This window comes from Brachyhypopomus gauderio, chromosome 5, assembly GCF_052324685.1.
Source record: "Brachyhypopomus gauderio isolate BG-103 chromosome 5, BGAUD_0.2, whole genome shotgun sequence".
NCBI lineage: Eukaryota > Metazoa > Chordata > Actinopteri > Gymnotiformes > Hypopomidae > Brachyhypopomus > Brachyhypopomus gauderio.
Window position 1 is genome coordinate 10838555 of NC_135215.1, and position 15660 is coordinate 10854214.

Sequence of the window (15660 nt, forward strand, 5' to 3'; positions counted from 1 at the left end):
TAAACGGGCACACCAGCAGCTGCACCGTCACAACAGCATTCGTGAGCTTGGGCTACTGACAATGTGAACTCAGTGGCATCTGACACATTGAATGTGTTGATGTCTGAGTTTTACAGCCATCAAAGCAGATGCATTAATATGATTCAGATGGTGAATTTGCAATACACACAGATAATATAGCCGATAAGCATTGAAATACCTTTGTGAAATTTTGTCAGTTTGAGAGCTGGGATGTTAAAGGCGATGTCTCCCATAATCTCTCTGTAACTGTCACGAATTTTGATCTGGTCAACAGAGGAGCCCAGGTACTCGTCTGCCAGCAGTTGAATGACAAGTGGCTTGAAAAAGAAACCACAACACTCACAAATTGAGTATAGCTACACACACACACACACACACACACACACACACACACACCTTGACAAAGTTACCATCAATAATGTGCTATATAAGTATAATATAGTGTACTGCACACTGTACAATATAAAATGTAAAAAGAGCTCCACTAAGAAAAATCCAAGTTCCAAAGTGGGCTAGTTGAGGACAAGTGAAAGAATATTTAAACTGAATTAACTTAACCTGTATGATCTTTTAACACCTTTAAAATCATGTGTTCTTACATCATGAACAAAAAATCCAATTATTGATTTGAACTGCTCTATGTCCATGCCATCAGCCCATCCGGGAGGTCCAAGAAACTGTGGAAAGAAATGATTCTGAACATAGCCACACTGCAATGCTATAATAGTGAAGGCATTGAAATACCCTCAGTTCCTCAATCTCATATGAACAGATCAAATAGTTTATGGTCTAATGTGCTTTTGTCTATTCTGTGGGTATAGATTTCTCAGCAAACATAAAAAATATATACTACCACAGTGCATATTACTCCATCAAATGAACTATTAGCTTCACATCTTAAATTGTAAAATGTATCTGTAATATTGTACACATTGCAGCATTCACTCACATTGCCCAATAACCAACCGAATTCATCATTATTTACACCAATAAGCAGTGGCATTTTGTAGAACTCCTGGTTCTGAAGGAGCTTCTCCACAGGCTTGGGAAGGAAGTGTTTATCTTCTGTCAGTACAAAGTGCATCATCCTGTACTGTAACGGATTAAAACAGCACAGCATATCAGTGAAGAAAGGCATTACACACAAAGCATTACTGTCTATAGCATGTTAGACACTGTGAGATTGTGCCACCTACATCCCAGCTTAAAGGAGTGAGATGCAACAGTTGAGTCTAATGCTCATGTTGTACTGAAGCAACACACAAGACATACTGCACACACGTAGCCAGAGCAATGTGTGAATATCACCACTTATAGCCCCCTTTTGGTTTTATTTCCAGTTTCTATGTTTCTCACCTGTTGTGAAAGCATGACCACTTGCTCTGTGGGCAAGTTCCTCACACACTCAGCCATGATCTGTGTGCTGCTTATGTCACATCCTGACACGTTAGCCACTTGCTGAAATAGTACACAAAAATCAATATTTGCTGTAATAGTACAGAATATATAAAGCAACAAATCCTCCAACCCACCTGGGCTATTGGTAAAGGATCTTTCACAACACCATTCATTAAAGCACAGCCACTCTCTGCGATTGCACGATGGAACAGACCAGCAGACAATGGAGACAGGAGCTTGAAACCAGAAACAAATACAAGGATGTCAATTTCATTTGGGGTAGTGAATAATGAGGCATTGTTAATACAAAAGATTACATGATAGCTCATACAGCAAATGAATTCTGGAGGAACAAATCAACCTTGTTGTTTTACAGGTGTACAGGTTAATGGAAACCAACCAATGGGAAAGCAAGTTCAGATCAAATACTACCTTGTCCTTTGAAGCCTTACGTTCAGAATGGTTGCCTACCAAAAGTGACACACTGATTCCTCCTGCAGACTCCCCAAAGATGGTTACTGATCCAGGATCTCCTCCAAAGCTGTGGATGTTCTCCTGGACCCACTGCAGTGCGGCTACCTGGTCCAGGAGACCATAGTTCCCTGGGGCGTGTTCATCTCCTGTACTGAAAAAGAAAAAAAAGAATTCTGAGGATTCTATACAACATTCTATACAACATTTACACTTGCATTAACAGGGTTAACAGAGTCTGTGGTTTATAACAGTTTTAACCCACTGTTTGATTTAAGAAAATACAGTTTAAAACAAATAAAGCAAGAACCAACACCCAAACTGCAGTAACATTTTTGCTTGTAGTTCAGACTTACCTAAAGAATCCCAGCAGACCCAGCCTGTACTGGATTAACACAACAACGACATTCTCATATGCAGACAGAACCGACCCATCATATGCTGAAGCAGAACCCAAACTCAGTCCTCCACCATGGATCCAAACCATGACCTAAAAACACAAGTAATAAAAGTGTATGATTCTTTTTATCAGTGAGGTACAAAGGTAGTGTAAGCATGTCTGTAAGGGTCCTTATCGGTCACTAAGGCAGAGGTAAAGAGCTTGTTAAGTCCTTACTGGCAGATTCGCATTTTCTTTAGGTTTTGCTGGAGTATAAATGTTGAGATAAAGGCAGTCTTCTGACACTTCAGGAACTTCCAAACTTATTGATAAATTGCCACAAATGTATATAAATTCTTGCCTATTTTGTATACACCTTAAAAAAAACAAATCATAACATCAAGTTAAGAACGCATACAGTACTGGCAAAAAAAAAAACAAAAAAAAAACTTCTGTAGGACCTGAAGTGAGTCCATAGTACCAAAGCCGACATTTGTGCCTGCTGTGTGCGTGAATGAGAATGGCGTACATGTACGGCTGCTTTGTGGCCTCTCTCACTCCCTCCCAGGCTTCTGCAGGCTGTGGTGGGGCCAGTCTCAAATGGCCCACTGGTGGCTTTGCAAATGGCACACCCAGGTAGCTATGGATTACAATGTCCTTCCCTCGAGCTGTCATGTACTCACCTTTTAGAGATCCTAATTTAGTGTGCACGACAGGTTCTGTCAAAAAGGCACAACAAAATTAAGGAATCATAATAATATCTAATAATATCATCATTTTAAATTAGTGCTGTATGATTAAATGACCTGTAAAGAGCTATTGTACGAATGGTTTTACCAGCTTGAGCTCTGCTATGGACACTGAAAAAAATAAAGATGCAGATGTAACGAACCATTCTTCTTCTCACGTCTCATCTGTGGTATGGTCTCTGTTATGAACTTATAGTGCTTTCCCTTCAGGTTCTTGCCAGGTTTCTGTTCCAGTCCAATGCCCAGATACTCAGCTTCTGCTCCATGCTCAGGCCATGGGGTCAGGCCCGGCCCGTTTGGGGATCTGCACACACAGATATAATTGGGTAAACCATAACATAATATTTTTAGCAATCTAAATTATATTGCATCCATATACACTGAATCCCAAACTATGGCTCTTGGTTAATATCAGCCCGTTAAATCTGGTACAAATAATTCCCCAACCATTCAGCCACAGAACAAGATTGATCATGTCATGCATTAGCTACAAGTCAGTTCAGATTAATTCAATTCAGTTCACCTAGTTGGAAACATCTGATTGATATTTTGACTGTTGATATTGATATTTAATACAGAAAGTAATTGATCACCCAGTACTAGCAAGGTTTCCCCAGTTAAGAAACAACTTACCCAGTACGAGCAAAGTTCCCCCAGTAGGCCATCATAATTCTGCACAGTTCATTTTCTTCCTCTGTGAACCCCCCTGAGAGAAGAGACAGAACAGAGACAGAGAGATTTGTTTATGTTCTCCTACATCTCCCATCACAATGAAAATCACACCCAGCAATGTAAAGCTACTTTCAAAATGTCATATATTAATTTAAATTAAAAGGTAGTAAGGTCGTAAAGTTTTTGAAATGCTTTAATTAATAAATAAATATCAGGTAATATATTGTAGTACTTTGTATTACTTCTCCAAAACAACACCAGATGAACACAAAAGTAGTAAGCAATAGATAAAAAAAGCATCTTACCAGCAATCTTAACATGGCCAGATAAAAAGCAGTAGCCAAAGACAAAGTAGAGCTCAGATCCATGGTCACTCCCAACAAAACTAGGTAACTTTTTCTGGTAGCCATTGAAAGAATGCTGGAACTCATACATGTACACTGGTGCTCCAGAATCTAATAATCAAAACCCAATTCATCAATTAAAAATAAAAAACAGACAAATAGTGTTAATTAGCCTGAGTAGCAGTAAAGACGATTTTACCTTTGTGGTGTTTTGCCACTTTACGTGTAGGAATGTTGAACATCAAATCTCCAGACATCTCTCTGAATGCATCTCGGATTTTGATACGGTCATCTGTAGTCCCCAGGTACTCATTTGCCACTAATTCATGAACCCATTTCTCACCGACCTGATGAAAATTTCAAAACATTCTGGCAATATTTTACAAACTCTCAAATATGAAGAAAATGAAACACTGGTTTCATTTTCTCAAAATCAAACATATTCACATCAAAATACCAGACACAATCATGTATTTAGATGTTTATGACAATGAAACAGGCAAAAGTCAGCCGAGATTATATTACCGTAATTTGAATTTCGTGCCTGTGAACAATAACCTACATTATATATACCACGTATTCATACCCACGATCTGCATGCATAAAGACATGTTCATATATATTGTCATCAATATAGTTGAGTCTTTACTTACATCAGAGAACAAAAAAGGTATTGATGACAGGACTTCCTCTCTGCCCATTCCATCAATCCACCCAGGAGGTGCAATGAACTATGGGGAAATTATTTCTTTGTTGTCAATAAATCACATATATCCACATATAAATACACTAATATTTAGTCAAAAAAAATTGTAAAACACTTTTGCTTATAAAACCACACCAAAATACAGAAAATCCACCTTGTTACTATATCTACCTTATGTTTTAAACTTATTTGAAAAAGGTTTAATATTTCACTAACATTAGGGAGTGAGTAGCCACACTCATCATCCGTCACCCCTGTAATCAGTGGCACTTTGTTGAACTCTTTGTTCTGGAGAAGCTCCTCCACAGACTTAGGAAGGAAATGTCCATCCATTGTCACCGCTGTCAGTATTTCATTCTAAAATAAAATAAAATAATTAAACACATTTGAACAACAATTAACACTAACACTTTCCTTAACAGTACACAGAACAGAAATGTTCAGCATATCTATTTTTACAGTATATTTTACAGTCCATCAAAAAGGTACCGTTTTGCCAATCCTCAAAAGGTCTTCCTTTGTCAGCTTCATAATACAATCAACAATCGTCTTTGTGCTAGACCAGTTGCAGCCAGACACATTAGCCACGGTCTGCAGGGAGAGACCGCAAGATATTTAGCTGACATAATTAGTGAGATCCTAAGAGATTACGGCTCTTAGTCAGAGCAATGGTCAGGGAAGGCCAGGCGTTTGTTACCTGCGCTGCTGGTAACGGATTGGTGGTCATAATGGCTTCCATGGCGGCAGTACCACTCTCTGCTATTGCATATCGGTATAAACCAGTAGACAATGGTGACAGAATCTGCCCAATCAAGCAAATATATGAACTAAAAAATGAATTCCACATGTAAATGTAACTAGCACATAACACTAGAAATGTACCAGTAGATCAATACCTGTAAAGACACACTAACACCTCCTGCAGACTCCCCAAAGATGGTTACTAATCCAGGATCTCCTCCAAAACTGTGGATGTTCTCCTGGACCCACTGCAGTGCGGCTACCTGGTCCAGGAGGCCATAGTTCCCTGGAGCGTGTTCATCTCCTGTGCTGAAAAAGAAATAAATCGATGAAAAAAAAGTCATACCAAAACAAACTGGATTCTTCCTGTGAAATACATTTACATTCATTTTCAAATTATTATTTTTATTTTTATAAAAATATTCCATTCAATAATTACTGTTAGTCATTCTTAATCATGTGCCAGACAATGTAATGTTGAACTAATACTAAGAAACATGTCATATGACAGTGTTATCTGTTTCACCTGAAAAATCCAAGCAAACCAAGCCTGTACTGGATTACCACTACAACAACATTCTGGTAGGCTGCCAACACTTGTCCATCAGTCAACGATGCGGAGCCAAAGGACAATCCTCCACCATGGATAAAAAACATGACCTGCAGCAAAACAGTAATACAAACCTCATTTACACATTTATTTCTAAGTCATTATCAACAAAAATACATTTCAGATAGAACGTAAGCTCAAATAAACCAAAAGTACACTAAATCATGCTTCCTAGTCCTCGGGAAGACTTGGATTTCAGGTATGTAAATGTACAGGAGTGAGTATAGGACCACCATGATAGCATACTTCATGGTCACAGTTAGGCCTGTCACGATAAAAAAAATTTCATAACGATATAAACGATAATATCGCAGTGGCTCCGCCCGTGCGCGAGGGCGTTGCGCGCTGTCGATTCGCGAGGTCGTGCATCTCCAGAGTTGCAATCCCCGTCAGCAACTTTGGGCTTTGGGCTAGTTTAGGCTTCTGAGGGGCGGGTTTTACACTGTCTTTGTGAGGGAAATTTTTGTAGGACCTGGCAACCCTGTGCACCTCTCAATTTATTTTACTTCGCGCACGCCGCACCTCAACGCAATGAACAAAGTCATGTTTGCAGGATTCATACACGTTTAAAAGGTGGCATTCAAGCACTTGTACGTCACTTTAAAGGTCCATTTCAATAATACCCAGCACGTTAAACTTAATTAAGTTAAATCTTTATATATATATATACTCAAAATAATTTGCTTTTTATCACATTATTTAATGGATGTTTATTTTCAAAACGCCCAATCTTAACGTCTTCACGTTCTCTCATGTTTCGTCCTTGAATTACAAGAGGCTCGTATTTGTTAACGTAATACAAGATAACTGTTAAGTCAGACAGATATTTGTTGTGAAACGAACAAATTCCAGCACTTTTCAAACCTGAAACACAAAAGCAACATTAAAGTTCGTCAGGTAAATGTTCATTCCCCTGTTTTTGAGGGGTGTTTCTTATACTACCACATATCGTTTCGAACAACACTGCAAAGAAAAACAAGTATAAACGCTTCCACCGTTCACGGAGGAGTCGCACGCTAAGGTCACTATAATAAACAACCACTAAATAATGTGATAAAAAGCTAATTGTTTCGAATCATTTCGAGCCTCGAATAAGTTCGCGAACACATCTCCACGTGTATGTGTGTGTGGAGGCACTGTTATTTACGCATGCGCTCTCCGTGTACTGCACTCATTTCCTAACCTGTAGATGTCGCTCTCTGATCACAGATTCGTCTTCGAGAGCAGCACTGCGTGCCTTTCTGAAATCTAACGTAGTTGCGGTTTACTCTCGTGTAAACAAATGTGCGCGGAAACCCAATGACCAATTATCGACATCAGCAAAAATGATCGCGGTAAAAAAAATTATCGTATGATAAGTCGATAATGTAATTATCGCGACAGGCCTAGTTACAGTAAAATATGTTCTGAGACTTCCAGTGTAATGTCTGCTCAAATACAACAATGCCACTGGTGTAATAACACAGGTCATGGGCGTGGTAGTGGGGGGAATAGTGAACCTGACTACCCAGGGCCCGATCAGGGAGAGGGACCCATTTAGCTCATGTGCCTCATTTACTGGCATTTATAGGGGCTCACTGACATTGAGAGTGTACAGGGCCCAGAATTTGCTGCTATGCCCCTGGCAGAGGTACAAAGCATTTGCTGATGAATCACAATATGTCATGAGGAGGAAAAGATATAAACATTAAGCTAAATTTAATGTTTGTACTTCCTAATACAGTATAGAGTAGGGAGTATCCTAGAATCGGGAACTATGAATGTCAAATTATTAGACAATAATTTAAACTGCTGAAGTACAGAAGCCAAACAAACTAAAACAACAACTGAAGATCAAGTATGTAAATTGTTTCTGTGTCACATGCCATAATGAATATTTCTAAATAAAGCCAAAAATACATACAGGTAACTTGGCCAGTTCACCAGGTTTAGAAGGTGTGTAAATGTTAAGGTAGAGGCAGTCCTCTGACACGTCAGGAAATTCCACGATGATACAAAACTTTTCTAAAATATCTCCAAAAAGCTGCACATCTTGCATACACCTACAATATACAGCAGAGACAAAAATAGAGGCGTTAAAGTGCCGTACATTGAAATCTATGTTTTTTCAAGCCATTTTTAATGTTGCCATCGCTTAGTAATCTTGACCTAAGAAATTACTGCAAACCATGTAACAATGACTGAATCTGCATTAGGAACATGTTTGTACATTATGGGGGTGACATATAACATGCATATAACCCAAACTACTGACAGTACTGTCAGTGATCTCATACATGTACGGCTGCTTTGTGGCATCTCTCACTCCCTCCCAAGCTTCTGCAGGCTGTGGTGGGGCCAGTCTCAAAGGGCCCACTGGTGGTTTTGCAAATGGCACACCCAGGTAGCTATAAATGATGGTGTCCTTCCCTGTAGCGGTTGAGTGAGTGCCTTTAAGAGCTCCTAATTTAGTCTGCACAACAGCTTCTGTCAAACATGAATCAGAGAAAAGTTATCAGAATCACACGAGAAGCACGTTACATAACCTACAACTCAGTATCAATGCTTTAAGTTTGCTGTGTAAGCTTTCACTGTAGTATATCTATGATCTATTTATAAGTCGGAGGTATAGATTTTTTAAGCTTTGCAGGTTGCAAATTTCATTCATATCCCTTAGTTTACAAGGACAACACACATGCTACGTAACACCAACTATAACACCCACATATTAATAAAAGACCAATCGGAGAGAGAAGTGTCCTTTCTAATAGACGTTACGTCTCACTTACCATCATTTCCACTCGCTAAGATTATAAAATTTGCTCCAATCAAACTACAAAAAATCAAGGTTAATCTCCCCATTGCTTTGCTGACTTGGGCACGACGAAGTCCTGCTGCAACCTGTGGACTGCGGTTTAACTACCACACTTTACGTTACGTAATCAGGGCGGTGTGATAACAATGCCGACTTAAAAAATTGGGAATTTCGCAATGGACATTTTGCAAGGTCTTACATTTTGCTTACAAATGCTTACAATGCAAAGGTTTTTATTTCTAATGTGGAAAGTGTCAGGTATACATATACTAAATATAGACGAGACAAATGCATAAAAGAAGAATAAAATGAAAAAGTACAGGCATGCAGAACTTTGTATAATATATTTTGGTTAATGACATAGGCTAGCTCAGCGCTAACAACATCGAGCTTCTGAACAATCCCGGAACCCCAAACCCAGAAAACTACTTCGCCGTTTCTTTCGAGAACACTCAGATGTCACCATCAAAAACTGCTCGAAGCCGTTGGGTTACCGCAGATCCTGCAGATTTCTCCCCTGCAACACACGGAGAATAAGCTCCTTTCTTTCAAATGAAGCTACCCAGGTGCTTGTGCAGTCTCTCATCATCTCAAAACTGGACCACTAAAACGCCCTACCTAGCGTGTCCTCCTCTACGGGACATCAGACCCCTACGGATCCAGAATGTTGCAGCACGACTGATATGTGGTCCAAAATGGACCAGCCCACCCCATGATGACGATGGTAAAAGCCCGATCCGTACCACGAACACTCCGAATCTCACACGTGTCGACCTGAAACGCCAGGCTTCACGTCTCACTGTAGACCAACCAGTCTGTTGCAGTCAAACGAAGACTCACCTGTTGAGCACTAAATGACCACTAACAGCGCAGATAGCTCATGTTGTCCTTACACTTTATATTGTATGTTTATTTGCGTCTGTTCTTTTGCACTTCTAGGTATCGTTTTTTATTCCTGTTGTTTAAGTTTTGACCTGTGCTAATTTTCGATATTAGGTAATGGCACTGATTCCTGTAGTTCAGCAGTAGTCTGGTACAAGGGTATATTGTATTTCTATAACGTATTTCTTCTTCAGCTATATTCAATTCTTTTAAGTGTAGGCTTATAGAAACTATTGTAAGTTATTGTAGTTAATAGAATTTGAATGGAAATTTTATCTATGGGTTCTGCGCCAGTATTTCAAACATATATGTGTGATAGGTGTAACATTGATGCTTAACAGTATGACTTATATTTTCTTTGATATATTTTAAACAGTCCAGTTTAGTCCCACTTCAGAGAACCGAGTATTACTGCAGAAATGTTGTACTGCAGTTGTGCGGTGAAAAGTATATTTCACTTTCATAAAATTAGGCCTAGACGAGTAAAAAAAAACAGAAGTAAAGAATAGCTACATTGAAAAAAGAACAGAAACAAAGCAGACTTGATGTATTTAATTACTGTCTAGACTCGGTGTGGAAACAACCGCAGAACAAATAAAACATTATGTCAATTATTATTTTGACAGTGTTAGAAAAATGATATAATAAAATCTATACCCTAAAGTTAATATAATGCATTGCATATGATATCTATTTTTAAAGGTTTTAAAGGAAAATCATATCAAATCGTTCCTTCGTGGAGGAACTTACCGAGGACTGTGCGGTTACCGTCCTTGCGGTACTACTCCATGGCGGTAGGTGGCGCTAAAAGCTTAGCACAGCGTCTCGGTCACGGGACGTTTTTAATAGGCTGGCGTTACTGTAACTCACCTTTAGCCAACCAGCTAGCTAACCCAACGTTACGATTTTGGATTAATATAAAGTACCCGATATGACTCATCATTCCCGACGTCTAAATTAAGAATTTTGTAATGTAAACAATATAAACACACCAGTATCGACCTTATTTTCTGTATGTAGTCTATAATTCATTTGAACAGGCTACAAAGGTTAAGCTAACTCGGTTTGTTTTTGTTTGTATTTGCACTTGCTTTCTCTGGCTAGTAACTACCAATCTGTGAAAATGGACCCCAATGTAAAAACTAACGCGCAGAGGAAAAAGGTGAAACTATACGTTTTGGGATGTATTTGTACTCTTTTACAAGTACTGTATATTTCTAATATCTATTTGCAAACAGGACGTACTAATGTTAGGAATGTAAGCCACCTAATGAACTGTTGACATGAACTTGAAGCGTTGTTTTGGGACCACAGGGTGGTTCTGCGTTAGTGATGGCGGTGTCGTGCCACGACATATTTGACCTGGATCTCTGCGAAGTACCGACGGATTGCATCACACTACCCAAAGGAGCGGCCTTCACGTTTATCGAGGTCGGGTATGAACCCAGGACGCTCAAACTCAAAAAGTCATATGCAAATCATAAAGCTTAACCCATTAGCTCGCAGCACTAAAAATAATTGAAAATCGGTGTTTGTTTTATTTATAAAAATGTTCCTGTGCTGTATGAATATATGCTTCTGCATGAAAGTATACATTGATGGCGTGTATACCTTTAATGCATGCATCAGCAGAATTAATAATATATTTCAATGGTTCAATAAGCACTATTCAAACTGCCAGCTGAATGTGGTGCTGTTTTGCACATGTGCAGGTCAGGGGGTGCTCCATTGCCAACTATTCCCAGATACAGTTTGAAAAGATTCAACAGTTTCAGACAGTTTTTTTTGTAATTCCTTATTGCAATCATTGTCTCTTTAATGGGGTTTAAATGCTCCTTTCATACAAAGAAAGGATGGTTCTATCTCTATGAATTTTCTCATAATGCTGAAACCATTCCACTACCAACCAGGAGCCTTTGCCTTTCACGTCTGAATGTTTGGTCAGATTTGACTGTACCATGTTTTTCAATAATTTATATTGTTAATAGGGTTTAGAGACAGCATGGTTATATGTTAGTCAGACATTTGCCATAATGCCAAAGCAATTTCACTACCACTGAGTGTTGACTGCTTGGAGAGTGTTACTGAAGTACCGTAATATTGTGCATATAGGCACATTCAACTTTAAGGCGCTGATCCTCTAAAGCATTGATTCGCTACATTTGTTCAAAGTATCAAACGAAAATAAATCCTATACCTTTTTTTAAGCATTCTTCTTTTTTTTACAGGCAGTACACACAGTCAATCAGAGACTTGTAGAGCTGAGTGAAAGTAACGAGACATTGCAGTTTGAGGTGGTCCTGATTGGAAAAGATTGTAAAGAACACACCAAATTAAGCATATTTGATAGCGCAAAACATTATGGTAAGATGAAGAGCTTGCCTCTTAAAGTTTATTTTTGTATGTATGTATGTAAATGTGTGCGTGAATATATGTTTCTCCTTAAGCAGGTCTGGACATTGACAAATTTTACTTTTGCTCCAGAGATAATATCGTAGGGACTCTTCAAGCAAACAATATAAAGTTGTTCCTCTCCACTGATAAAGATGATGTTTACAGTGTCCTTAAAGCAGGTACCCCTTCAAATGTATATTGACAGTAGTGTATAGGTTTATGTGTTTTTTCTTTGTCTTGGCCTGTTTTATTTAGAAGCTAAATATATATCTCTAGGTGGGAAAACAGTGTTTGGCTATGCTTCTGATGTCTGATGAGTCACTCTGTTGGCATGGCTAGGTGTTCCCGCTGCTTTTTTATACCAGCAGGCGGAGCAGCAGGTCCGAACTCAGTTGAGGGTGCTTTTCTCAGGTGATCTCATTGGCCTTTCTGATGACTCCATGGAGTATCTTAAGGATTTGGGGTTCACTGATGTTCACATGCAGAACTTCAAAGCAGCAAAGGTATATCCTAGCCTATGCATGTGCTACTTTTCCAGGAAAATTAATGGGCAGAATATAGTGGCAGGGTGTTCTGTAAATGTATAATGCTTTACTGAAGGATCTCTTGCATAAATACATGGATACACAATGTAATTCCATATGGTGTGCTGTACAAACACATTTTAATATACTTTTCCCCCACAAATTCCAGTTTGAGGTTCAGATAAGAATTATATTGCAAATGGATAATCACAATAGTCATTAGTATATAAATATTTTAAGCAATGTTACAACACTTACAAAACAATCACTTATAAGTAACCTCAAGCCAGATACAGGACTGGTTTCCTCAGACATGTTTTAAGCCCCTCTTGGACTAAATTGCAGTGCCAATTTACCACCATTGGATCACCCTTGCAAATCCTTTTTAATCTTAAAAACAAAATGGCTCAGGACATGCTTATCCACAGGGTGTGTGAGAAATTGTTGTATCTGCAGTCTATTCTCTGTCCAGATTAAGATGGATGGGTTCGTTGCATCCTTTTGTTTATTTCTGCACAGGGCTGCATACGAGAGTTTGCGGTTCGGATTGGTGAGATGAGGAGAAGGTTTGGGTATGAAAGCAGCCCTCTGCATACCAGTCTCATGACAGTGTGGAGCTCTAGGGATGTGTGTGTCTCCGCCCTGAAGACGCTGCGAGGTTGGGGCCTGGACGTAGATGAGGCCTTCTGCCTGGCCGGGGCCCCGCGCGGCCGCATCCTGTCCCTGCTGCAGCCACACATAGTGTGGGATGATGGGCTGCATAATATGACGGGAGTGGTCCCTGCCATGATGGTGAGCAGTTAAGACATTTCAGTGAAGGATTTGCTTTCTGTGCAATTGCCCCATGTGAAGTAGGTGCCAGCTTGGCTTTAAAGTTATTTAAAAGTTGTTCTAGAATGAATATTGGAATGAAAAGTTTTTCAAAATTAATTATTACTTTGTTTTTTTAATGTTGAAATATAGTGCAATAAAACACAAAGAACAAAAAAAGCTGTATAAACTTGTTACATATTCATTGCTTTACCGATTTATTTTTTTACATATATGCTTTGAAAGTGTGTGTGTGTGGGGGGGATATTAAAGAAATTCTTTAAAAGTTGACTGGAAAGTACAAAAAATATGCAGCGATGAGCCCAAGGTAACAGCAGCTGTGTTTGAAAATGCTTCCTGTCTTTTGCATCCTGCATCATTTCAAGCACCACTTGTAGGGGTGTTTGTGTAACACTACATTTACAATATGTGATAGACTATACAGATTAATGCATTTTATTAAAATGGCACAAGAAACACTGGAGCTTTCTTTACATACAAGTTCATAAAACATTACATAACTTTTTTTCTCCCCCTAAGCTTGGCTTATGTTAGCATAACAACTTTTATGCTAAATGTTAGAAGCTAGTTCATGTAACTGGTTGCTTCCAAAAGCCTGTTATTGTTTCACAATTATTACCTCTTCAGTGTTGTGTGTGACTAAATGGCATACACAGAATATTCAATATGTAAATAAGTGACTAAATTCAAACACAACCAAAAGTAAAGTAAGATTTAAAATTAGTGTCTACTGCCATGTAATTCACATACACACCGACCTGGGGGTTCCCAATGCATCACACTAATGCTTCATTTTAGCTTTAAGGCACTAGTTAGAAACAACAGCTACATAGCTGTAAATAGATTATCTGGCAGACCCTAACATGTGTTTGATGTCAAGCATATTACATTGTAATACTGCAGTTTGTTAATACTTCCTTCAACACACAAAGTGCGTATGCATGGCAGTCTTTTTGCATAAGATGCATATTAGTAAGATTTAAAGGAGTAAACATGATGCAAATCATACAGCCACAGATTGACGTCTATTGCTATATAACTGCAAATCATGCAGTGACGTGTATATTTTTGGTAGCCGTATTAGCAGGAGTCTTTGGCTCAACATCAGAAGAAAAAGTTTAACATGGTAAACCTAAATATGGCACACAATTAAATCTAACAATTGTGGCAACCCCAGCATGTAGTCTTAAGTAAAGAGAGAAAATGTGCCTGTGTCACTGTCCGTGGGAATACATCTCTCTGTGGTTGAACCAACAACTTGACAAAAACAATATTCACATTTCTTAAAGGTCATCTCTAATCCAAAATCCTTCCCAATACTTCATAGTCAGAATCTCTGCTCACACACGAAAAGAACCTTTACTCTGTTTGCTTGCTAAGGGCGTGTCTGACCTGTTATTGATGGCAGATGCTGTAGACAGCAGATGATTCTGGTACTGAGGTACATGTACCTCAAGTTTACCATAGTGAAAAAGTGTCCAGTCTCGCAAACTACTGTATCTACCAATGGTGTCAAAAGTCAATCTGCAAAGACCTGCAAACAGTCTTTACAGACAGCAGATGATTCTGGTGTTGAGGTATATTTACAAGTTTACCATCATGAGAAAGTGTCCTGTCTTGCAAAGTATAGTGATGCATCTACCAGCATTAACCAACAGTTCACTCCCAGAGAGTGCCTCAACTCATGGTGCACTACTCCACATACTTACATTGTCAAACATGCTGCTATTCTCTTTTAAAAACAAAAACAAGAACGGGGAGGTGAACTATGCGGAGCCGTTCTGGAGCTCCCTTGGTGTCGGGTTGTTGTTCTTAGACGTAGATGCCCTCAGGGTTCAAGGTGGAGGCGGTGGGGCTGTGGAGCACACGCAGGTTAACCCCCGTCGTGTTCGACGGCACGGGCCGCTTCAGCGAACCAGTCAGAGCTGCCACATCTGGGAGAAACGAGAACAACTTGTGTAGTACGCTCGGTTGCGCAATGACAGCAGTCGGTTCTGCCAAGGACACCACCCTGGTGTGAATTTCACCTTAGGGTGAAATTCAACTCAACGATTTCAATATTGTAAATCTTTATGCAGAGGGAGAAAAAGCAGGCAAAGCTAAAAAAAGATACATGATTAATTATGTACAGTTTGTTAATTTTG

The 15660-nt window shown here is 39.1% G+C and overlaps 3 protein-coding genes across 10 annotated transcripts in view; 1 reads left to right on the forward strand and 2 right to left on the reverse strand.

Moving 5' to 3' along the window:
* Positions 1 to 9723, reverse strand: part of ces2b (carboxylesterase 2b) — a 10702-nt gene extending 979 nt beyond the window's left edge. The window contains exons 1-24 of one of the 6 annotated variants that reach the window (XM_077005595.1): positions 9504 to 9555; positions 9315 to 9402; positions 8368 to 8557; positions 7995 to 8133; positions 6008 to 6141; positions 5637 to 5790; positions 5438 to 5542; positions 5230 to 5331; positions 4957 to 5097; positions 4688 to 4765; positions 4234 to 4381; positions 3996 to 4145; positions 3652 to 3724; positions 3162 to 3322; positions 2799 to 2988; positions 2507 to 2645; positions 2247 to 2380; positions 1891 to 2044; positions 1554 to 1655; positions 1378 to 1479; positions 971 to 1114; positions 621 to 698; positions 200 to 338; positions 1 to 19 (exon numbers count right to left, since the gene is read on the reverse strand). The exon at positions 1 to 19 is cut by the window's left edge and continues 131 nt beyond it. In XM_077005595.1, the coding sequence (XP_076861710.1) occupies positions 1 to 19; positions 200 to 338; positions 621 to 698; positions 971 to 1114; positions 1378 to 1479; positions 1554 to 1655; positions 1891 to 2044; positions 2247 to 2380; positions 2507 to 2645; positions 2799 to 2988; positions 3162 to 3322; positions 3652 to 3724; positions 3996 to 4145; positions 4234 to 4381; positions 4688 to 4765; positions 4957 to 5097; positions 5230 to 5331; positions 5438 to 5542; positions 5637 to 5790; positions 6008 to 6141; positions 7995 to 8133; positions 8368 to 8557; positions 9315 to 9351 (2813 nt within the window). In that variant the 5' untranslated portion in view covers positions 9352 to 9402; positions 9504 to 9555. Of the gene's footprint in view, positions 20 to 199; positions 339 to 620; positions 699 to 970; positions 1115 to 1377; positions 1480 to 1553; positions 1656 to 1890; positions 2045 to 2246; positions 2381 to 2506; positions 2646 to 2798; positions 2989 to 3161; positions 3323 to 3651; positions 3725 to 3995; positions 4146 to 4233; positions 4382 to 4687; positions 4766 to 4956; positions 5098 to 5229; positions 5332 to 5437; positions 5543 to 5636; positions 5791 to 6007; positions 6142 to 7994; positions 8134 to 8367; positions 8558 to 8859; positions 9000 to 9314; positions 9444 to 9503; positions 9556 to 9628 lie in introns of those variants that run through there. The other 5 variants (XM_077005594.1, XM_077005597.1, XM_077005596.1 and 2 more) reach the window with 5 other exon arrangements.
* On the forward strand, positions 9477 to 14855 carry LOC143514429 (cytosolic 5'-nucleotidase 1B). 3 transcript variants are annotated; one of them, XM_077005600.1, is made up of 8 exons: positions 9477 to 9609; positions 10470 to 10561; positions 10872 to 10929; positions 11082 to 11198; positions 11996 to 12131; positions 12215 to 12340; positions 12501 to 12664; positions 13205 to 14855. In XM_077005600.1, the coding sequence occupies exons 1-8, from the start codon at positions 9598 to 9600 to the stop codon at positions 13487 to 13489; spliced, it is 990 nt and encodes a 329-aa protein (XP_076861715.1). In that variant the 5' UTR covers positions 9477 to 9597; the 3' UTR covers positions 13490 to 14855. The 3 variants fall into 3 exon arrangements, with proteins under 3 accessions (XP_076861715.1, XP_076861716.1, XP_076861717.1); XM_077005601.1 differs by having other exon boundaries at positions 12218 to 12340; XM_077005602.1 differs by lacking the exons at positions 9477 to 9609; positions 10470 to 10561 and adding an exon at positions 10602 to 10740.
* The window catches only part of rassf8a (Ras association domain family member 8a), a 16493-nt gene continuing 14768 nt past the window's right edge, over positions 13936 to 15660 (reverse strand). The window contains exon 5 of the mRNA XM_077005599.1: positions 13936 to 15450. Within this exon, the coding sequence (XP_076861714.1) occupies positions 15329 to 15450 (122 nt within the window). The 3' untranslated portion in view covers positions 13936 to 15328. The remainder of the gene's footprint in view (positions 15451 to 15660) is intronic.